Here is a 23,743-nt window from a genome sequence, read left to right as displayed (position 1 = left end):
CTCACAGCCTCAGCTGCCTGCCAGGCCTCCAACTATGTCATACCCAAGTCTGTTTGCACAACAACCAAGGGAATCAAACAATCATCCTACTAGATGCAGATGAAGTGTGGTGTAAAAGCAGGAGGGAACCTCCGCCTTCACTGAAGCTGGGATGAAGCCACGTGAAGCTGAATAAACAGCCGTGTGTAACTATGAAGCTGGGATGTAGCCACGTGAAGCTGAATAAACAGCCGTGTGTAACTATGAAGCTGGGGTGTAGCCACGTGAAGCTGAATAAACAGCCGTGTGTAACTATGAGGCTGGGATGTAGCCACGTGAAGCTGAATAAACAGCCGTGTGTAACTATGAAGCTGGGATGTAGCCACGTGAAGCTGAATAAAGAGCCGTGTGTAACTATGAAGCTGGGATGTAGCCACGTGAAGCTGAATAAACAGCCGTGTGTAACTATGAAGCTAAACATTACATCATATTACCATTTGACTGTAGGACAGAACTAACCTTACCATATCTATTCTGTTGATCAACACATGGTCTGTAAAACAATGTCACAGTGAGTCAGTGAGCACAGGAAATCATTCAGAGGTCACTAAACTGTAAACCTCTTTCGTGTTAACCAATAAGCTAGCCAAGTAGCCATGCAACAAAGGCCAATATGCAAAAGAAGAAATCAGAACATTCTCTCTCTCAACACTTCCCCTGGTCTCTGAGAAATCAGAACATTCAACGATTCCCCTGGTCTCTGAGAAATCAGAACATTCAACGATTCCCCTGGTCTCTGAGAAATCAGAACATTCAACACTTCCCCTGGTCTCTGAGAAATCAGAACATTCAACACTTCCCCTGGTCTCTGAGAAATCAGAACATTCAACACTTCCCCTGGTCTCTGAGAAATCAGAACATTCAACGATTCCCCTGGTCTCTGAGAAATCAGAACATTCAACACTTCCCCTGGTCTCTGAGAAATCAGAACATTCAACGATTCCCCTGGTCTCTGAGAAATCAGAACATTCAACGATTCCCCTGGTCTCTGAGAAATCAGAACATTCAACACTTCCCCTGGTCTCTGAGAAATCAGAACATTCAACACTTCCCCTGGTCTCTGAGAAATCAGAACATTCAACACTTCCCCTGGTCTCTGAGAAATCAGAACATTCAACGATTCCCCTGGTCTCTGAGAAATCAGAACATTCAACGATTCCCCTGGTCTCTGAGAAATCAGAACATTCAACGATTCCCCTGGTCTCTGAGAAATCAGAACATTCAACGATTCCCCTGGTCTCTGAGAAATCAGAACATTCAACGATTCCCCTGGTCTCTGAGAAATCAGAACATTCAACGATTCCCCTGGTCTCTGAGAAATCAGAACATTCAACGATTCCCCTGGTCTCTGAGAAATCAGAACATTCAACGATTCCCCTGGTCTCTGAGAAATGTGGGCCTATATCTTTCATTGTGCTTCTATAGATCTGGGCCTATATCTTTCATTGTGCTTCTATAGATCTGGGCCTATATCTTTCATTGTGCTTCTATAGATCTGGGCCTATATCTTTCATTGTGCTTCTATAGATCTGGGCCTATATCTTTCATTTGTGCTTCTATAGATCTGGGCCTATATCTTTCATTTGTGCTTCTATAGATCTGGGCCTATATCTTTCATTTGTGCTTCTATAGATCTGGGCCTATATCTTTCATTTGTGCTTCTATAGATCTGGGCCTATATCTTTCATTGTGCTTCTATAGATCTGGGCCTACAGCTTTCATTATGCTTCTATAGATCTGGGCCTACAGCTTTCATTGTGCTTCTATAGATCTGGGCCTATATCTTTCATTATGCTTCTATAGATCTGGGCCTATATCTTTCATTTGTGCTTCTATAGATCTGGGCCTATATCTTTCATTATGCTTCTATAGATCTGGGCCTATATCTTTCATTATGCTTCAATAGATCTGGGCCTATATCTTTCATTATGCTTCTATAGATCTGGGCCTATATCTTTCATTATGCTTCTATAGATCTGGGCCTACAGCTTTCATAATGCTTCTATAGATCTGGGCCTATATCTTTCATTGTGCTTCTATAGATCTGGGCCTATATCTTTCATTGTGCTTCTATAGATCTGGGCCTATATCTTTCATTGTGCTTCTATAGATCTGGTTCTACAGCTTTCATTTGTGCTTCTATAGATCTGGGCCTATATCTTTCATTGTGCTTATTTTTATCTGGGCCTACAGCTTTCATTATGCTTCTATAGATCTGGGCCTATATCTTTCATTATGCTTCTATAGATCTGGGCCTATATCTTTCATTATGCTTCAATAGATCTGGGCCTATATCTTTCATTATGCTTCTATAGATCTGGGCCTATATCTTTCATAATGCTTCAATAGATCTGGGCCTATATCTTTCATTATGCTTCAATAGATCTGGGCCTATATCTTTCATAATGCTTCTATAGATCTGGGCCTATATCTTTCATTATGCTTCTATAGATCTGGGTCTATATCTTTCATATTGCTTCTATAGATCTGGGCCTATATCTTTCATAATGCTTCTATAGATCTGGGCCTATATCTTCCATAATGCTTCTATAGATCTGGTTCTACAGCTTTCATAATGCTTCTATAGATCTGGGCCTACAGCTTTCATTATGCTTCTATAGATCTGGGCCTATATCTTTCATAATGCTTCTATAGATCTGGGCCTATATCTTTCATAATGCTTCTATAGATCTGGTTCTACAGCTTTCATAATGCTTCTATAGATCTGGTCCTACAGCTTTCATTATGCTTCTATAGATCTGGGCCTATATCTTTCATTATGCTTCTATAGATCTGGTTCTATATCTTTCATTATGCTTCTATAGATCTGGGCCTATATCTTTCATTATGCTTCTATAGATCTGGGCCTATATCTTTCATTATGCTTCTATAGATCTGGGCCTATATCTTTCATAATGCTTCTATAGATCTGGGCCTATATCTTTCATAATGCTTCTATAGATCTGGTTCTACAGCTTTCATAATGCTTCTATAGATCTGGGCCTACAGCTTTCATTATGCTTCTATAGATCTGGGCCTATATCTTTCATTATGCTTCTATAGATCTGGGCCTATATCTTTCATTATGCTTCTATAGATCTGGGCCTATATCTTTCATTATGCTTCTATAGATCTGGGCCTATATCTTTCATTATGCTTCTATAGATCTGGGCCTATATCTTTCATAATGCTTCTATAGATCTGGTTCTACAGCTTTTACAATTGTGATAATTCATGGTTTATCATTTCAGAGACGTAGCAATCTGGAAGGTCTATAATACTATTCATCACTGAAATCTTTTGCTGTGTTGAAACAATAACAGACCCTTATCTTTCACTGTGTTGAAACAATAACAGACCCATATCTTTCACTGTGTTGAAACAGACCCATATCTTTCACTGTGTTGAAACAATAACAGACCCATATCTTTCACTGTGTTGAAACAATATCAGGCCCACATCTTTTACTGTGTTGAAACAGACCCTTATCTTTCACTGTGTTGAAACAGACCCTTATCTTTCACTGTGTTGAAACAATAACAGGCCCATATCTTTTACTGTGTTGAAACAATATCAGGCCCATTTATTTTACTGTGTTGAAACAATAACAGACCCACATCTTTTACTGTGTTGAAACAGACCCATATCTTTTACTGTGTTGAAACAATATCAGGCCCATTTCTTTTACTGTGTTGAAACAGACCCATATCTTTCACTGTGTTGAAACAATATCAGGCCCACATCTTTTACTGTGTTGAAACAGACCCTTATCTTTCACTGTGTTGAAACAATAAACAGACCCTTATCTTTCACTGTGTTGAAACAATAAACAGACCCATATCTTTCACTGTGTTGAAACAATATCAGGCCCATATCTTTCACTGTGTTGAAACAATATGAGGCCCACATCTTTCGCTGTGTTGAAAGAATAACAGACCCATATCTTTTGCTGTGTTGAAACAATAAGACCCATATTCAGCCATATCCTCGTTTTCTTTTTCCCAGCTGAAACAAGCCTTTAAATCACGTGCTGTGTTGGCTACATCCTTCAAATGGAGACCAGAAGCATCCCATCTCCCTCGAGACGCGAGGCGGGCATCTCCACCAGACACACACACCATAAATTGCAGGCAGTACATTGTCGGGCAATCCCCGTTGTGCAGGGATATTTACAAGATAATATCTGGGATGTGTTTCTTTTATAGTGTCCCACCCCTCTGTTACAAAATGATTAAGCCTTATGCTCATTTGAATAGTCAATGATAACATATCAAGACCCAGATAAATGTTTTAACTCACTCAGGAGGATAAGGATTCTGTCTCAAATGGAGACTCTCCTCGGTGAATGGTCGGAAACAACAAGGAGAAAGCTGTCCGTTTCTGGGTTACAGATCACACTGCAGCTCCTTGGCTCAGGCTCAAACATCTGTTAAGGGGTCAAGTTTCCCCTCCACTGTCTGGAACCCATCAACGGAACCCATAGAACACCGCCAGCGTTCCAGAGCTCCAAACAAATCATTCTGGTTCACACCAGAGAAACAAACCTTGAGCCCTGAATGTAAAGGGCCACTTGGTGTTCCAGATGTCTAGTCGAGGTCCTTCAGGCTAGATAACCTTCAGGACGCCACAGTAACAAACATGACGACAGAGACAAAATACAATACACTTTAATGATCTGTGTGTGTGAACTTTAAAAAGTAGGCTAGGGCTGCATTCAGAACACACACCATATACTGGGCTATCTGGAAATAGCTGCAGGATTAAACATTACATCAAAACTATTACATTTCTGTAGCTGCTTTAAGGAAATACCTGCACTCAACTAGTGTAATATGTTAGGAGATAAAGTAGATCCTTCATTTCACCAGTCACATTATGAAGCTTCCCATAGTTCCCCAGAACAGTTGGGCCAGTCACATTATGAAGCTTCCCATAGTTCCCCAGAACAGTTGGGCCAGTCACATTATGAAGCTTCCCATAGTTCCCCAGAACAGTTGGGCCAGTCACATTATGAAGCTTCCCATAGTTCCCCAGAACAGTTGGGCCAGTCACATTATGAAGCTTCCCATAGTTCCCCAGAACAGTTGGGCCAGTCACATCATGAAGCTTCCCATAGTTCCCCAGAACAGTTGGGCCAGTCACATTATGAAGCCTCCCATAGTTCCCCAGAACAGTTGGGCCAATCACATTATGAAGCCTCCCATAGTTCCCCAGAACAGTTGGGCCAGTCACATTATGAAGCCTCCCATAGTTCCCCAGAACAGTTGGGCCAGTCACATTATGAAGCCTCCCATAGTTCCCCAGAACAGTTGGGCCAGTCACATTATGTTACATTATGAAGCCTCCCATATTTCCCCAGAACAGTTGGGCCAGTCACATTATGAAGCCTCCCATAGTTCCCCAGAACAGTTGGGCCAGTCACATTATGAAGCTTCCCATAGTTCCCCAGAACAGTTGGGCCAGTCACATTATGAAGCTTCCCATAGTTCCCCAGAACAGTTGGGCCAGTCACATTATGAAGCTTCCCAAAGTTCCCCAGAACAGTTGGGCCAGTCACATTATGAAGCTTCCCATAGTTCCCCAGAACAGTTGGGCCAGTCACATTATGAAGCTCCCCATAGTTCCCCAAAACAGTTGGGCCAGTCACATTATGAAGCTCCCCATAGTTCCCCAGAACAGTTGGGCCAGTCACATTATGAAGCCTCCCATAGTTCCCCAGAACAGTTGGGCCAATCACATTATGAAGCCTCCCATAGTTCCCCAGAACAGTTGGGCCAGTCACATTATGAAGCCTCCCATAGTTCCCCAGAACAGTTGGGCCAGTCACATTATGTTACATTATGAAGCCTCCCATAGTTCCCCAGAACAGTTGGGCCAGTCACATTATGTTACATTATGAAGCCTCCCATATTTCCCCAGAACAGTTGGGCCAGTCACATTATGAAGCCTCCCATAGTTCCCCAGAACAGTTGGGCCAGTCACATTATGAAGCTTCCCATAGTTCCCCAGAACAGTTGTGCCAGTCAGATTATGAAGCTTCCCATAGTTCCCCAGAACAGTTGGGCCAGTCACATTATGAAGCTTCCCAAAGTTCCCCAGAACAGTTGGGCCAGTCACATTATGAAGCTTCCCATAGTTCCCCAGAACAGTTGGGCCAGTCACATTATGAAGCCTCCCATAGTTCCCCAGAACAGTTGGGCCAGTCACATTATGTTACATTATGAAGCCTCCCATAGTTCCCCAGAACAGTTGGGCCAGTCACATTATGAAGCTTCCCATAGTTCCCCAGAACAGTTGGACCAGTCACATTATGAAGCCTCCCATATTTCCCCAGAACAGTTGGGCCAGTCACATTATGAAGCTTCCCGTAGTTCCCCAGAACAGTTGGGCAAGTCACATTATGAAGCTTCCCATAGTTCCCCAGAACAGTTGGGCCAGTCACATTATGAAGCCTCCCATAGTTCCCCAGAACAGTTGGGCCAATCACATTATGAAGCCTCCCATAGTTCCCCAGAACAGTTGGGCCAGTCACATTATGAAGCCTCCCATAGTTCCCCAGAACAGTTGGGCCAGTCACATTATGTTACATTATGAAGCCTCCCATAGTTCCCCAGAACAGTTGGGCCAGTCACATTATGTTACATTATGAAGCCTCCCATATTTCCCCAGAACAGTTGGGCCAGTCACATTATGAAGCCTCCCATAGTTCCCCAGAACAGTTGGGCCAGTCACATTATGAAGCTTCCCATAGTTCCCCAGAACAGTTGGGCCAGTCAGATTATGAAGCTTCCCATAGTTCCCCAGAACAGTTGGGCCAGTCACATTATGAAGCTTCCCAAAGTTCCCCAGAACAGTTGGGCCAGTCACATTATGAAGCTTCCCATAGTTCCCCAGAACAGTTGGGCCAGTCACATTATGAAGCCTCCCATAGTTCCCCAGAACAGTTGGGCCAGTCACATTATGTTACATTATGAAGCCTCCCATAGTTCCCCAGAACAGTTGGGCCAGTCACATTATGAAGCTTCCCATAGTTCCCCAGAACAGTTGGACCAGTCACATTATGAAGCCTCCCATAGTTCCCCAGAACAGTTGGGCCAGTCACATTATGAAGCTTCCCGTAGTTCCCCAGAACAGTTGGGCAAGTCACATTATGAAGCCTCCCATAGTTCCCCAGAACAGTTGGGCCAGTCACATTATGAAGCTTCCCGTAGTTCCCCAGAACAGTTGGGCCAGTCACATTATGAAGCTTCCCATAGTTCCCCAGAACAGTTGGGCCAGTCACGTTATGTTACATTATGAAGCTTCCCATATTTCCCCAGAACAGTTGGGCCAGTCACATTATGAAGCCTCCCATAGTTCCCCAGAACAGTTGGGCCAGTCACATTATGAAGCCTCCCATAGTTCCCCAGAACAGTTGGGCCAGTCACATTATGAAGCTTCCTGTAGTTCCCCAGAACAGTTGGGCCAGTCACATTATGAAGCTTCCCATAGTTCCCCAGAACAGTTGGGCCAGTCACATTATGAAGCTTCCCATAGTTCCCCAGAACAGTTGGGCCAGTCACGTTATGTTACATTATGAAGCTTCCCATAGTTCCCCAGAACAGTTGGGCCAGTCACATTATGAAGCCTCCCGTAGTTCCCCAGAACAGTTGGGCCAGTCACATTATGAAGCTTCCTGTAGTTCCCCAGAACAGTTGGGCCAGTCACATTATGAAGCTTCCCATAGTTCCCCAGAACAGTTGGGCCAGTCACATTATGAAGCTTCCCATAGTTCCCCAGAACAGTTGGGCCAGTATTGACAGGGGCAGTGTGTCGTCCATATTGACAGGGGCAGTGTGTCGTCCATATTGACAGGGGCAGTGTGTCGTCCATATTGACAGGGGCAGTGTGTTTTCAGTACCGGTACCCCTTGTGTATATATTACCTCAATGACATCCACTAACCGGTACCCCACACATTGACTCAGTAATGGTACCCCCTGTATATATGACCTCCACTAACCGGTACCCCACACTGACTCAGTAATGGTACTCCCTGTATATATTACCTCCACTAACCGGTACCCCACACTGACTCAGTAATGGTACTCCCTGTATATATTACCTCCACTAACCGGTACCCCACACATTGACTCAGTAATGGTACCCCCTGTATATATTATCTCCACTAACCGGTACCCCACACACTGACTCAGTAATGGTACCCCCTGTATATATTACCTCCACTAACCGGTACCCCACACTGACTCAGTAATGGTACCCCCTGTATATATTACCTCCACTAACCGGTACCCCACACACTGACTCAGTAATGGTACCCCCTGTATATATTACCTCCACTAACCGGTACCCCACACTGACTCAGTAATGGTACTCCCTGTATATATTACCTCCACTAACCGGTACCCCACACTGACTCAGTAATGGTACCCCCTGTATATATTACCTCCACTAACCGGTACCCCACACACTGACTCAGTAATGGTACCCCCTGTATATATTACCTCCACTAACCGGTACCCCACACATTGACTCAGTAATGGTACTCCCTGTATATATTACCTCCACTAACCGGTACCCCACACATTGACTCAGTAATGGTACCCCCTGTATATATTACCTCCACTAACCGGTACCCCACACTGACTCAGTAATGGTACTCCCTGTATATATTACCTCCACTAACCGGTACCCCACACATTGACTCAGTAATGGTACTCCCTGTATATAGCCTCCACATTGACTCAGTAATGGTACCCCCTGTATATATTACCTCCACTAACCGGTACCCCACACATTGACTCAGTAATGGTACTCCCTGTATATAGCCTCCACATTGACTCAGTAATGGTACCCCCTGTATATAGCCTCCACATTGACTCTGTACCGGTACCCCCTGTATATAGCCTCCACATTGACTCAGTAATGGTACTCCCTGTATATAGCCTCCTTATTGTTACTCTTAGTTTAGTACATTTTACTACAGGTATGATGTGAAATAAAGTGCTAGGACTCCTTTAAGAACACAACCTTGTATTATATACTGTACTCTATACCATCTACTGTATCTTGATTTGATTTGACTCCTTTAAGAACACAACCTTGTATTATATACGGTACTCTATACCATCTACTGTATCTTGATTTGATTTGACTCCTTTAAGAACACAACCTTGTATTATATACTGTACTCTATACCATCTACTGTATCTTGATTTGATTTGACTCCTTTAAGAATACAACCTTGCTGAATATACTGACCTACAATCTACTGCACAATGACTGACGCAATGTCAACAAGTACTTTGTACTAAACGCATCAGTTGTTAATCCACAGCAAACTATATAGGTTGCCACACAGCAGAGGCTGGGCAACCCCCAACTAATCCCCTAACTGAATATCTAGACAGCGCTCCAGATACGACCCAGTGTGTCAGACCAAACCCCAGTAGGTTCACCGGGTTGTCTTCCAGCTGAAGATAACTTCCTGCAAGTAGAAACAGGTACTTTGTCATTCAAAGGGTTTGGATGTGTCAGACCTGTAGTAAATCATATTACTACCATAATCTGTCTCGGTCATTGTTAAAAAACAGAAACCAAGCCATCGGAAACAGACTGCTAGACCCACTACTGGATGTATGGATTCCTGTGTGCTTCTTTATAACATGTCAAATCACAGCACAGAAATGTCCCTGTGTGCCCCCCCCATTAGTCCACTGGCCCACGGGCCCTGGTCTACAGCAGTCCACTGGCCCACGGGCCCTGGTCTACAGCAGTCCACTGGCCCACGGGCCCTGGTCTACAGCAGTCCACTGGCCCACGGGCCCTGGTCTACAGCAGTCCACTGGCCCACGGGCCCTGGTCTACAGCAGTCCATTGGCCCACGGGCCCTGGTCTACAGCAGTCCATTGGCCCACGGGCCCTGGTCTACAGCAGTCCACTGGCCCACGGGCCCTGGTCTACAGCAGTCCACTGGCCCACGGGCCCTGGTCTACAGCAGTCCACTGGCCCACGGGCCCTGGTCTACAGCAGTCCACTACATAGAGAACAGGGATCCATTGGGGGGAGACACGATGCTAACGCCAGGAAGGGAAGCAGCGTTCAGGACAGAGGCAGGACATTAACAACAACATGATTTGATGGCTCCTCAGACTGGCTCGCATTTCCAAACGGACAGACTGAGCAATACAAGTGGGAGCAATAAAACAGGAAGTGGAAATGATTTTCAGTGCAGCTACAGCTAGATAATATTACAGAACAATATGATATTGGTCATGCAGAAGGATGGGCTGGATTTACTATGAAAACAAGGCCAAGTACCTAACATGAAGTAACAAGAGTAAACTTGTTTAGGTCCTGGTTGGTTTAATGACTGAGGCATTCCAGCGGGCTCCTCCAATACGCACTCTGCCACCACAGAGACAACGGCTCAAACACCACCATGTTTTTAATATCAGGGGCTCAAACACCACCATGTTTTAATATCAGGGGCTCAAACACCACCATGTTTTAATATCAGGGGCTCAAACACCACCATGTTTTAATATCAGGGGCTCAAACACCACCCTGTTTTAATATCAGGGGCTCAAACACCACCCTGTTTTAATATCAGGGGCTCAAACACCACCCTGTTTTAATATCAGGGGCTCAAACACCACTATGTTTTAATATCAGGGGCTCAAACACCACCCTGTTTTAATATCAGGGGCTCAAACACCACCATGTTTTAATATCAGGGGCTCAAACACCACCCTGTTTTAATATCAGGGGCTCAAACACCACCCTGTTTTAATATCAGGGGCTCAAACACCACCATGTTTTAATATCAACGGCCAAAACATTTGGAGTGGAGACCTTAGAATAACATTCAGTTTATTTGATTTGGGAAAGTATGTCCTGAAAAACTAACATACAGTTGGGTCTAAAACAAAGACATCTGGATATATTCAACAAGAGCAGAGAGAACTGGGTCAGAACAGAGATGAGTTGGAAGGTCTGGGCCGTCTCAGAGAACTGGGTCAGTACAGAGATGGGTTGGAAGGTCTGGGCCGTCTCAGAGAACTGGGTCAGTACAGAGATGGGGTTGGAAGGTCTGGGGAGACTGGGCCGTCTCAGAGAACTGGGTCAGTACAGAGATGGGGTTGGAAGCTCTGGGGAGACTGGGCCGTCTCAGAGAACAGGGTCAGTACAGAGATGGGTTGGAAGGTCTGGGCCGTCTCAGAGAACTGGGTCAGTACAGAGATGGGTTGGAAGGTCTGGGCCGTCTCAGAGAACTGGGTCAGTACAGAGATGGGTTGGAAGGACTGGGCCGTCTCAGAGAACTGGGTCAGTACAGAGATGGGTTGGAAGGTCTGGGCCGTCTCAGAGAACAGGGTCAGTACAGAGATGGGTTGGAAGGTCTGGGCCGTCTCAGAGAACTGGGTCAGTACAGAGATGGGTTGGAAGGTCTGGGCCATCTCAGAGAACTGGGTCAGTACAGAGATGGGGTTGGAAGGTCTGGGGAGACTGGGCCGTCTCAGAGAACAGGGTCAGTACAGAGATGGGTTGGAAGGACTGGGCCGTCTCAGAGAACTGGGTCAGTACTGAGATGGGTTGGAAGGTCTGGGCCGTCTCAGAGAACAGGGTCAGTACAGAGATGGGTTGGAAGGTCTGGGCAGTCTCAGAGAACAGGGTCAGTACAGAGATGGGTTGGAAGGTCTGGGCCGTCTCAGAGAATAGGGTCAGTACAGAGATGGGTTGGAAGGACTGGGCCGTCTCAGAGAACAGGGTCAGTACAGAGATGGGTTGGAAGGTCTGGGCCGTCTCAGAGAACAGGGTCAGTACAGAGATGGGTTGGAAGGACTGGGCCGTCTCAGAGAACAGGGTCAGTACAGAGATGGGTTGGAAGGTCTGGGCCGTCTCAGAGAACAGGGTCAGTACAGAGATGGGTTGGAAGGACTGGGCCGTCTCAGAGAACTGGGTCAGTACAGAGATGGGTTGGAAGGTCTGGGCCGTCTCAGAACAGAGGAAAACCTAGCCTACTAACTGGGCATAAAGACCACAGGGTGATAAGTATGTATTCCCTGGGGAAAAGGAGTGAAATAGTGTGAAAAACAGAAGTGTAAATGATGAAGGTTGGGCCTACATGACGTAACACTCCTTTATATCAGTCAACAGACACAGATGATACATGACATGTAGGCGAGCCTATACGGTAAATACTCTATGCTTGACGCTACATCCAACACCAGCCTTGTCCTTCTCATTAGGTTACCATGTCTACGAGGGCAGAACAGACCGTGTTAAACAGGATCTGAATCTGATCGTGTCCTGATGTGGAGCAGGAGAATGTTAAGCAACGTGGAGCTAACTAGAGCTGGTGAACTCAGAGAACCCGTCATTCACATGGCTACGCCGCTGTTGCTACGGGATACAGTCCAGGCATTGGTGAAAGAGAGTCTCTCTCTCCCTCTCCACTCCTAATGAGAGCTCTGCTGTCTGAAATATCAAAGTACCAAGCCAGTGACTCACACTGCTACAGAATAAACGAGGCCAATCAGCAGGCAGAGTTATATACTTTCAGGAAAGTACGATGTTCTCGGGCAGTTTGTTGTTACCATTATGTCAATTAATACTGTGTGTCACTGTACCAACAGTAAATAAGACAAAAGCAACGAGAATCAAAAACATTTAGAACAGAAGATTAATGAGACATTCTAGAAACCACTACTATTTTTTATTTTACCTTTATTTAACTAGGCAAGTCTGTTAAGAACAAACCGGGAAACAGTGGGTTAACTGTCTTGTTCAGGGGCAGAACAACAGATTTTTACCTTGTCAGTGCTGGGATTTGATCTTGCAACCTTTCAGTTACTAGCCCAACGCTCTAACCACTAGGCTACCTACCGGTTACTTGCCCAACGCTCTAACCACTAGGCTACCTGCCGGTTACTGGCCCAACGCTCCAACCACTAGGCAGCCCTGCCGGTTACTGGCCCAACGCTCCAACCACTAGGCAGCCCTGTCGGTTACTGGCCCAACGCTCCAACCACTAGGCAGCCCTGCCGGTTACTGGCCCAACGCTCCAACCACTAGGCAGCCCTGCCGGTTACTGGCCCAACGCTCCAACCACTAGGCAGCCCTGCCGGTTACTGGCCCAACGCTCCAACCACTAGGCAGCCCTGCCGGTTACTGGCCCAACGCTCCAACCACTAGGCAGCCCTGCCGGTTACTGGCCCAACGCTCCAACCACTAGGCAGCCCTGCCGGTTACTGGCCCAACGCTCCAACCACTAGGCAGCCCTGCCGGTTACTGGCCAAACGCTCCAACCACTAGGCAGCCCTGCCGGTTACTGGCCCAACGCTCCAACCACTAGGCAGCCCTGCCGGTTACTGGCCCAACGCTCCAACCACTAGGCAGCCCTGCCGGTTACTGGCCCAACGCTCCAACCACTAGGCAGCCCTGCCGGTTACTGGCCCAACGCTCCAACCACTAGGCAGCCCTGCCGGTTACTGGCCCAACGCTCCAACCACTAGGCAGCCCTGCCGCCCCTCCGCTCCACCCACTAGGCTACCTGCCGTCCCTCCGCTCCAACCACTAGGCTACCTGCCGTCCCTCCGCTCCAACCACTAGGCTACCTGCCGTCCCTCCGCTCCAACCACTAGGCTACCTGCCGTCCCTCCGCTCCAACCACTAGGCTACCTGCCGTCCCTCCGCACCAACCACTAGGCTACCTGCCGTCCCTCCGCTCCAACCACTAGGCTACCTGCCGTCCCTCCGCTCCAACCACTAGGCTACCTGCCGTCCCTCCGCTCCAACCACTAGGCTACCTGCCGTCCCTCCGCTCCAACCACTAGGCTACCTGCCGTCCCTACACTCTAACCACTAGTCTACCTGCCGTCCCTACACTCTAACCACTAGTCTACCTGCCGTCCCTACACTCTAACCACTAGGCTACCCGCCGGCCCTCCACTCTAACCACTAGACGTCTGAAACAATCAGTAGTGGTGTAAATAACGCTGTATAGTCCTACGACAGACATATTTCCATCTCCTGGCCAACTCAACAGGACCCAATGATTCCAACATGTATCTGACTGGAAACAGGAAGTGGGTCCCACTCCAGGTTACTGAGACCACCTGGCCTACAGTCTACCAAGGTAACTAAACAGGTTCTTTAAGGAGGACGTGTTGAAAAAAAGGTATTTATGGATTTACAGAGTTACTGTTAATCCAAACAATCAATTCCTTCCCAGTGTTCCAGTAATGAAACTCTTCACTGCAGAGGGTGGGGCCAGGCAGACGTTTGAAGATCCTCTATTGTGGAAGACATCTTGATGTTATACAATGCTTTGTTAGTGTCCTTCAACTGTGTGAAACAACATGTTACACTCTGGTGAAGAGGGACAGAGCGGTAATTATGGATTACCAGGGCTGTACTGGCGCTAGTAGGAATCATGTCAACATATTATCCCCAACACTATATTAACAATAAATGTTATTGACATGACCTATCCTATTTTGGAAGTTAGGGATTTAATCTAGGAGAACTATCAGACCTACGCTGGAAAGGCAGTGTCTGGTAGTCAGCTGCTGTGGAGATGTAGTGCTAGCCTAGACGAAACCCGGCCTGGCCTCCCGACAGGGGCCCGAACCCCGGCGGCTTGGCCTCCCGACAGGGGCCCGAACCCCGGCGGCTTGGCCTCCCGACAGGGGCCCGAACCCCGGCGGCTTGGCCTCCCGACAGGGGCCCGAACCCCGGCGGCTTGGCCTCCCGACAGGGGCCCGAACCCCGGCGGCTTGGCCTCCCGACAGGGGCCCGAACCCCGGCGGCTTGGCCTCCCGACAGGGGCCCGAACCCCGGCGGCTTGGCCTCCCGACAGGGGCCCGAACCCCGGCGGCTTGGCCTCCCGACAGGGGCCCGAACCCCGGCGGCTTGGCCTCCCGACAGGGGCCCGAACCCCGGCGGCTTGGCCTCCCGACAGGGGCCCGAACCCCGGCGGCTTGGCCTCCCGACAGGGGCCCGAACCCCGGCGGCTTGGCCTCCCGACAGGGGCCCGAACCCCGGCGGCTTGGCCTCCCGACAGGGGCCCGAACCCCAGCGGCTTGGCCTGCCGACAGGGGCCCGAACCCCGGCGGCTTGGCCTCCCGACAGGGGCCCGAACCCCGGCGGCTTGGCCTCCCGACAGGGGCCCGAACCCCGGCGGCTTGGCCTCCCGACAGGGGCCCGAACCCCGGCGGCTTGGCCTCCCGACAGGGGCCCGAACCACGGCGGCTTGGCCTCCCGACAGGGGCCCGAACCCCGGCGGCTTGGCCTCCCGACAGGGGCCCGAACCCCGGCGGCTTGGCCTCCCAACAGGGACCCGAACCCCAGCGGCTTGGCCTGCTGACAGGGGCCCGAACCCCGGCGGCTTGGCCTGCTGACAGGGGCCCGAACCCCGGCGGCTTGGCCTCCTGACAGGGGCCTGAACCCCGGCTTTGCAATCTGGAAACCAGAGAGAGCCTACTGTCATAGAACACAGACATGGCTGCCTTATGTTGTGGTACCGGTGGGGGAGGGGTGCTGCTGACCACCACCAGTCTCATGTTACATTCTGTCTCCTAGGGCAACAAAATACATGTTCATTTCAACTACCGTTATTGTCATAGTAAAATGATTGGTGTATTTTCTCTGAAACAGAAGTCATTGAAACAACTAGCTGGCCTACATGCAGTCTGGTTTTAACAGTGATAAGAATGAATGAGTGTAGCCAAGGTGTTCTTGTTCAGATCCTACTCCTCAAAACATACTGTACGGCATGTTGATTCTCCCTCCACACACACAGTACTCTGAACCAAACACTTTTTGAAGCTATTGTTGGCACAACGGCGTGTCACAGCCTAGCTAGCTACACGTTTACAGATTCCCAACTCAGCAACACACAGCCTAGCTAGCTACACGTTTACAGATTCCCAACTCAGCAACACACAGCCAGACAGGCCTCCGTTCAACCAGCAACACACGGCCAGACAGGCCTCCGTTCAACCAGCAACACACGGCCAGACAGGCCTCCGTTCAACCAGCAACACACAGCCAGAAAGGCCTCCGTTCAACCAGCAACACACGGCCAGACAGGCCTCCGTTCAACCAGCAACACACGGCCAGACAGGCCTCCGTTCAACCAGCAACACACGGCCAGACAGGCCTCAGTTCAACCAGCAACACACAGCCAGACAGGCCTCCGTTCAACCAGCAACACACAGCCAGACAGTCCACCATTCAACCAGCAACACACAGCCAGACAGGCCTCAGTTCAACCAGAAACACACAGCCAGACAGGCCTCCATTCAACCAGCAACACACAGCCAGACAGGCCTCCATTCAACCAGCAACACACAGCCAGACAGTGTAATTGTGTTGCTATTCCAGCTACTGACACTAGTACAATGGCAAGTTGTGTGTGACATGATGATCTAATCTTAAATCCTTGTGTTCACTCAGCTGTTCATTCCTGGCTGATAAAAAGGGGCCCAAAGTAAATGCAACTATTCATTTATCTGGCTACCTGTCAGACAGTATTCACGTAGGCTACATTAGCAACACAGCTTTACCATTAGAAATCTGGCAACAAACAACAAATAGTGGGTTTTTACATGGGCCCTGTGATTTAGGACAAATCTGGAATTATTGACCTATTTATCCCGCACATTCAACATGTTTGTCCTCTTTACAACTGGTGGGCATGCCAGTTGTTAATATGCACTTCAGGTTCTAGATAATTATTGTACAAGTCATGGAATTTCAGCCTTGATGTGGAAATCGAGGAAAGGGTCGCTAGAGCTGTGATCGACTCAACGTTGGCTAGCTAGGTCATTTAATCACAGGTCAATGGTTCTGACGATTAATTTAGCCTTAATATGATTTTGGGAAACCGGTCCCAGCTATCTCTCTGCTTGCTTACCCCTCTCTCACCCTGCTCTCTCTCCATGTTATCTCTCCATGTTCTCTCCCTGCTATCTCTCATCTCTCTCGGGTTTATTTGCTGTTAGAAATCTCTGACATTGTTGACACGCGCCCTTACTAACGGACAGTTAGCTAAACTAGCATAACGTCAGGTTTACGGTAGATAGATCAAGACTAACGTCTGACGCTACTGCCAAACAGTTATAAAAGATACAAAACTAAATTTACTTCATACAAGATAGATAATGTATGTATTTATTATAATTATATGCCAATAGCGACTGAAAACCAGCTAACGGCGTTAAGAAGCTAACTTCATCTTTACAAAGCCAAACCAACACCAAATGCCTCTACGGTCGGACAAACAATTAAAAATAATATACAATTCCTTACCGTCAACTCTGAATGGTTGTTGTCCCGGTGAGTAACGGCTCGGATGACCCCAGCTCGCCAGCCCCAGCGGCCGATATCCCGGAGATCCAGCGGCTCGTCTCCACCGACACACAGGAACCGCTTCCCAACCAGCTCCGGTCGCGTCTCCACCGCCATGGCCATCCACTGACAGCGAAAACAACCCCCTGGAAAACTCTAACACCGACGGCCTATCGAGCTCACATGTACTACATTAAACTGAACTGAATAATCCAAAGAAACGCATCAACTACCACTGTTATTTCGTCTTTAACGTGTAGCGTAACAACCCGGGGGGGATTTAAATTCCTTGCAGTCTCCACCCGTAAACAGTCGATCTTCAGCTCCGTGGCGAAACACGGTATCCCTCCGCTCCCAGATCACTGCCGTGGCGATACACGGTATCCCTCCGCTCCCACATCACTGCCGTGGCGATACACGGTATCCCTCCGCTCCCACAGCACTGCCGTGGCGATACACGGTATCCCTCCGTTCCCACATCACTGCCGTGGAAAAGGTATCCCTCCGCTCCCCGAGGTAGACCAACACTGGAACACATCACTGCCGCGGTAAAACACGGTATCCCTCCGCACCCACATCACTGCCGTGGTAAAACATGGTATCCCTCCGCACCCACATCACTGCCGTGGTGAAACACTGTATCCCTCCGCTCCCGAGGCAGACGACCGTGTAACACCGCAGCAGCAGACTTCTCCGTCCGCCAGACACAGATATATTCTCTACCACTGTTACAAAAAGGAATATATCAAATCAAATCAAATTGGATATGTCACATGCCGCTGAATACAACACATGAAGAAGACCTTACAGTGAAAAGCTTACTTTCAAGCCCTTAACCAAAAATGACATTTTAAGAAAAATACGTGTTAAGTTAAAACAAATAGATAAGTAAAAAAAATAAGAAATAAAAGTAACAAATAATTAGAGAGCAGCAGTAAAATAACAATAGCGAGGCTATGTTTAGGGGCAAAAGTTAGTCGAGGTAATTCCGGTAATATGTACATGTAGGTAGAGTTAAAGTGACTATGCAAAGATAATAAACAGACAGTAGCAGCAGGGTAAAAGGCTGAGGGGCAATGCAAATAGTCTGGGCGGCCATTTGATTAGCTGTTTAGAGGTTTTATGGCTTGGGGATAGAAGCTGTTGAGAAACCTTTTGGACCTAGACTTATTGCTTTTAAAAATATATATATTTCACCTTTATTTAACCAGGTAGGCTAGTTGAGAACACATGAAATAAACAAACATACAGTCAATAACACAATAGAAAAGGTCTATATGCAGTGAGTGCAAATGAGGTAAGATAAGGGAGGTAAGGCAATAAATAGGCCGTGGTGGCGAAGTAATTACAATTTAGCAATTAAACACTGGAGTGATAGATGTGCAGAAGATGAATGTGCAAGTAGAGATACTGGGGTGCAAAGGAGAAAAAATAAATAACAGTATGGGGTTGAGGTAGTTAGATGTGCTATTTACAGATGGACTATGTACAGGTGCAGTGATCTGTGAGCTGCTCTGACAGCTGGTGCTTAAAGTTAGTGAGGGAGATATGAGTCTCCAGCTTCAGTGATTTTTGCAAATCGTTCCAGTCATTGGCAGCAGAGAACTGTAGCCGTGCGGTAGCAGATAGAACAGTCTATGACAAGGGTGGCTGGAATCTTTGACAATTTGTTGGGCCTTCCTCTGAAGGTGTAGAGGTCCTGGATGGCAGGAAGCTTGGCCCCGGTGATATACTGGGCCGTACGCACTACCATCTGTAGCACCTTACGGTCAGATGCCGAGCAGTTATCATACCAGGCAGTGATACAACCAGTCAGTCAGTCAGTGCTCTCGATGGTGCAGCTATAGAACTTTTTGAGGATCTGAGGACCCATGCCAAATCTTTTCAGTCTCCTGAGGGGGAGTCGGTTTTGTCGTGCCCTCTTCACAACTGTCTTAGTGTGTTTGGACCATGATAGTTTGTTGGTGATGTGGACACCAAGGAACTTGAAGCTCTCAACCTGCTCCACTACAGCCCCGTTGATGAGAATGGGGACGTACTTGGTCCCCCTTTTCCTGTAGTCCACAATCATCTCCTTTGTCTTGATCACGTTGAGGGAGAGGTTGTTATTCTGGCACCACACGACCAGGTCTCTGACCTCCTCCCTATAGGCTGTCTCATCGTTGTCGGTGATCAGGCCTACCACTGTTGTGTCATCAGCAAACTTAATGATGGTGTTGGAGTTGTGCCTGGCCATGTAGTCGTGGGTGAACAGGGAGTACAGGAGGGGACTGAGAATGCACCCCTGAGGGGCCCCTGTGTTGAGGATCAGAGTGACGGATGTGTTGTTATCTACCCTTACCACCTGGGGGCGACCCGTCAGGAAGTCCAGGATTTAGTTGCAGAGGGAGGTGTTATGTCCCAGGGTCCATAGCTTATTGATGAGCTTGGAGCAGTGTGGAGTGCAATAGAGATTGTATCATCTGTGGATCTGTTAGGGCGGTGTGCAAATTGGAGTGGGTCTAGGGGTTTCTGGGATAATGGTGGTGATGTGAGCCACGACCAGCCTTTCAAAGCACTTCATGGCTACAGACGCGAGTGCTACAGGGTGGTAGTCAATTAGGCAGGTTACCTTGGTGTTCTTTGGCACAGGGATTATGGTGGTCTGCTTCAAACATGTTGGTATTACAGACTCGGTCAGGGAGAGGTTGAAAATGTCAGTGAAGACACTTGACAGTTGGTCAGCGCACGCTTTGAGTACACATCCTGGTGATCTTCCTGTCCGTTCTTGGTTGTTCTTGGTTCTTGGTTGAAGATATCAGTCTAGTGGTGTGGGGGCTGTGCTTTGGCAAAGTGGGTGGGGTTATATCCTGCCTGTTTGGCCCTGTCTGGGGGTATCATCGGACAGGGCCACAGTGTCTCCCAATCCCTCCTGTCTCAGCCTCCAGTATTTATGCTGCAGTAGTTTATGTGTCGGGGGGCTAGGGTCAGTCTGTTATATCTGGAGGACTTCTCTTGTCTTATCCGGTGTCCTGTGTGAATTTAAGTGTGCTCCCTCTAATTCTCTCTCTCTCCCTCTCCCCTCCCAGAGGACCTGAGCCCTGGGACCATGCCTCGGGACTACCTGGCCTGATGACTCCTTGCTGTCCCCAGTCCACCTGGCCCTAGGACCATGCCTCAGGACTACCTGGCCTGATGACTCCTTGCTGTCCCCAGTTCACCTGGCCCTGGGACCATGCCTCAGGACTACCTTGCCTGATGACTCCTTGCTGTCCCCAGTCCACCTGGCCCTAGGACCATGCCTCAGGACTACCTGGCCCGATGACTCCTTGCTGTCCCCAGTCCACCTGGTTTTGCTGCTGAAACATTATGTACATTTGTCCCAAAAAATAAAAGGATGTATTATTATATTGAATATTAGTGGTGTATATTTTGATAATAACTCGACAGATATAAAATACGATGCATAAGACAATATATATTTTACATGTAAGAAAATGATGTTGATGTTTATTTTTTTTATGTAAAAAAAATTGTTTTCTCATGTTGATGCAGCTCCAGTTTAGGGAAACATCTATAATATGTTTAGTGTGTTTCTCTGTTTATCCCTTTACAGCTCTCCCCCTGAGAATGCCTTATGGCTGTGCTGCCTTGCCTTATGGCTGTGTTGACTTATGGCTGTGCTGTGCTGCCTTATGGCTGTGCTGCCTTGTGGTTGTGCTGTGCTGCCTTATGGCTGTGCTGTGCTTTCTTATGGCTGTGCTGCCTTATGGCTGTGCTGCCTTATGGCTGTGCTGTGCTGCCTTATGGCTGTGCTGCCTTGTGGTTGTGCTGTGCTGCCTTATGGCTGTGCTGTGCTTTCTTATGGCTGTGCTGCCTTATGGCTGTGCTGCCTTATGGCTGTGTTGTGTTGCCTTATGGCTGTGCTGTGCAGCCTTATGGCTGTGTTGTGCTGCCTTATGGCTGTGTTGTGCTGCCTTATGGCTGTGCTGCTTTATGGCTATGCTGTGCTGCCTTATGGCTGTGCTGCCTTATGGCTGTGCTGTGCTGCCTTATGGCTGTGCTGTGCTGCCTTATGGCTGTGCTGCTTTATGGCTATGCTGTGCTGCCTTATGGCTGTGCTGTGCTGCCTTATGGCTGTGCTGTGCTGCCTTATGGCTGTGCTGTGCTGCCTTATGGCTGTGCTGCCTTATGGCTGTGCTGTGCTGCCTTATGGCTGTGCTGTGCTGCCCTATGGCTGTGCTGCCTTATGGCTGTGTTGTGCTTTCTTATGGCTGTGCTGCCTTATGGCTGTGCTGTGCAGCCTTATGGCTGTGTTGTGCTGCCTTATGGCTGTGCTGCCTTATGGCTGTGCTGCCTTATGGCTGTGTTGTGCTTTCTTATGGCTGTGCTGCCTTATGGCTGTGCTGCCTTATGGCTGTGCTGTGCAGCCTTATGGCTGTGCTGTGCTGCCTTATGGCTGTGCTGCCTTATGGCTGTGCTGTGCTGCCTTATGGCTGTGCTGCCTTATGGCTGTGTTGTGCTGCCTTATGGCTGTGTTGTGCTGCCTTATGGCTGTGTTGTGCTGCCTTATGGTTGTATTGTGCTGCCTTATGGCTGTGTGGTGCTGCCTTATGGCTGTGCTGTGCTGCCTTATGGCTGTGTTGTGCTGCCTTATGGTTTTGCTGTGCTGCCTTATGGCTGTGCTGCCTTATGGCCGTGTTGTGCTGCCTTATGGCTGTGCTGTGCTGCCTTATGGATGTGCTGTGCTGCCTTATTGCTGTGCTGTGCTGCCTTATGGCTGTGCTGCCTTATGGCTGTGCTGTGATGCCTTATGGCTGTGCTGCCTTATGGCTGTGCTGCCTTATGGCTGTGCTGCCTTATGGATGTGCTGCCTAATGACTGTGTTGTGCTGCCTTATGGCTGTGCTATGCTGCCTTATGGCTGTGCTGCCTTATGGCTGTGCTCTGCTGCCTTATGGCTGTGCTGCCTTATGGCTGTGCTGCCTTATGGCTGTGCTGTGCTGCCTTATGGCTGTGCTATGCTGCCTTATGGCTGTGCTGCCTTATGGCTGTGCTCTGCTGCCTTATGGCTGTGCTGCCTTATGGCTGTGCTGCCTTATGGCTGTACTGCCTTATGGCTGTGCTGCGCTGCCTTATGGCTGTGCTGTGCTGCCTTATGGCTGTGCTGCCTTATGGCTGTGCTGCCTTATGACTGTGTTTTGCTGCCTTATGGCTGTGCTGTGCTGCCTTATGGCTGTGCTGCCTTATGGCTGTGCTGTGCTGCCTTATGCCTGTGCTGCCTTATGGCTGTGTTGTGCTGCGTTATGGCTGTGCTGTGCTGCCTTATGGCTCTGCTGTGCTTTCTTATGGCTGTGCTGCCTTATGGTTGTGCTGCCTTATGGCTGTTCTGTGCTGCCTTTTGGCTGTGCTGTGCTGCCTCATGGCTGTGCTGTGCTGCCTTATGGCTGTGCTGTGCTGCCTTATGGCTGTGCTGTGCTGCCTTATGGCTGTGTTGTGCTGCCTTATGGCTGTGCTGCCTTATGGCTGTGCTCTGCTGCCTTATGGCTGTATTGTGCTGCCTTATGGCTGTGCTGCCTTATGGCTGTGCTGTGCTGCCTTATGGCTGTGCTATGCTGCCTTATGGCTATGCTGCCTTATGGCTGTGCTGCCTTATGGCTGTTCTGTGCTGCCTTATGGCTGTTCTGTGCTGCCTTATGGCTGTGCTGCCTTATGGCTGTGCTGCCTTATGACTCTGCTGCCTTATGGCTGTGCTGCCTTATGGCTGTGCTGCCTGTATTATAAAGGAGAAGGTGTCTCGCTGTATGTAAAACCTGTCCACTGGAGCCAATCAGCCTTGTGTTACCTTCAGGTCAGGGCAGTAGACGGAGAAACATATCTCAGCTACTGATAGAATTACATGTCACCTGAGACGACTGTTAAACTGTGCTGCTTGGCCAAACAGAACCCTATTCCCTACATAGTGCACTACTCTATGGGCCCTGGTCAAACGTTGTGCACTATATAGAGAATAGGGTGCCTTTTGGGACCTAGATACACTCTCCTCCTGAAAACAGAGTCCAACCAGCTGAGATGTACCCAAGCAGAGCAGACAATTCCACCAGTCTAATGTTCAGCCACTTGAACACCAATGACTGCAATCAGAAATGGCATCGCACCCTTCAGTGGCATCGTGCTTTCAGTCAGAAGCAAAATCACTGCATTATTTCTGCAATTGCTTCTTCGTGCATTAATCAAATCCTCGCATGTAGCGTACAGAGAAAAATGCAATTGTCTGACTCAAGAGGAATGTCATTCTATCCTTATCCGTTATTGTAAAGATTCCACATTTTGAACAGCCTTGTAATGTTGACATTGTGTAGCAACACCTTCCCT

General features: G+C 48.3%; 1 protein-coding gene across 9 annotated transcripts in view; it reads right to left on the bottom strand.

Moving 5' to 3' along the window:
- Window positions 1–17,748, bottom strand: part of LOC110512159 (probable JmjC domain-containing histone demethylation protein 2C) — a 268,260-nt gene extending 250,512 nt beyond the window's left edge. For 5 of the 9 annotated variants that reach the window (XM_036959745.1, XM_036959751.1, XM_036959750.1 and 2 more), the window contains exon 1: window positions 17,352–17,748. In XM_036959745.1, coding sequence (XP_036815640.1) covers window positions 17,352–17,513 — 162 coding nt within the window. In that variant the 5' untranslated portion in view covers window positions 17,514–17,748. The remainder of the gene's footprint in view (window positions 1–17,351) is intronic. The other 4 variants (XM_036959747.1, XM_036959746.1, XM_036959748.1 and 1 more) reach the window with 1 other exon arrangement.
- Between the last annotated feature and the right edge of the window lie 5,995 nt (window positions 17,749–23,743).

Source organism: Oncorhynchus mykiss, chromosome 23, assembly GCF_013265735.2.
Source record: "Oncorhynchus mykiss isolate Arlee chromosome 23, USDA_OmykA_1.1, whole genome shotgun sequence".
NCBI lineage: Eukaryota > Metazoa > Chordata > Actinopteri > Salmoniformes > Salmonidae > Oncorhynchus > Oncorhynchus mykiss.
Note: the sequence above shows the minus strand (reverse complement) of the source record. Positions and strands in the feature narration are given on the sequence as shown.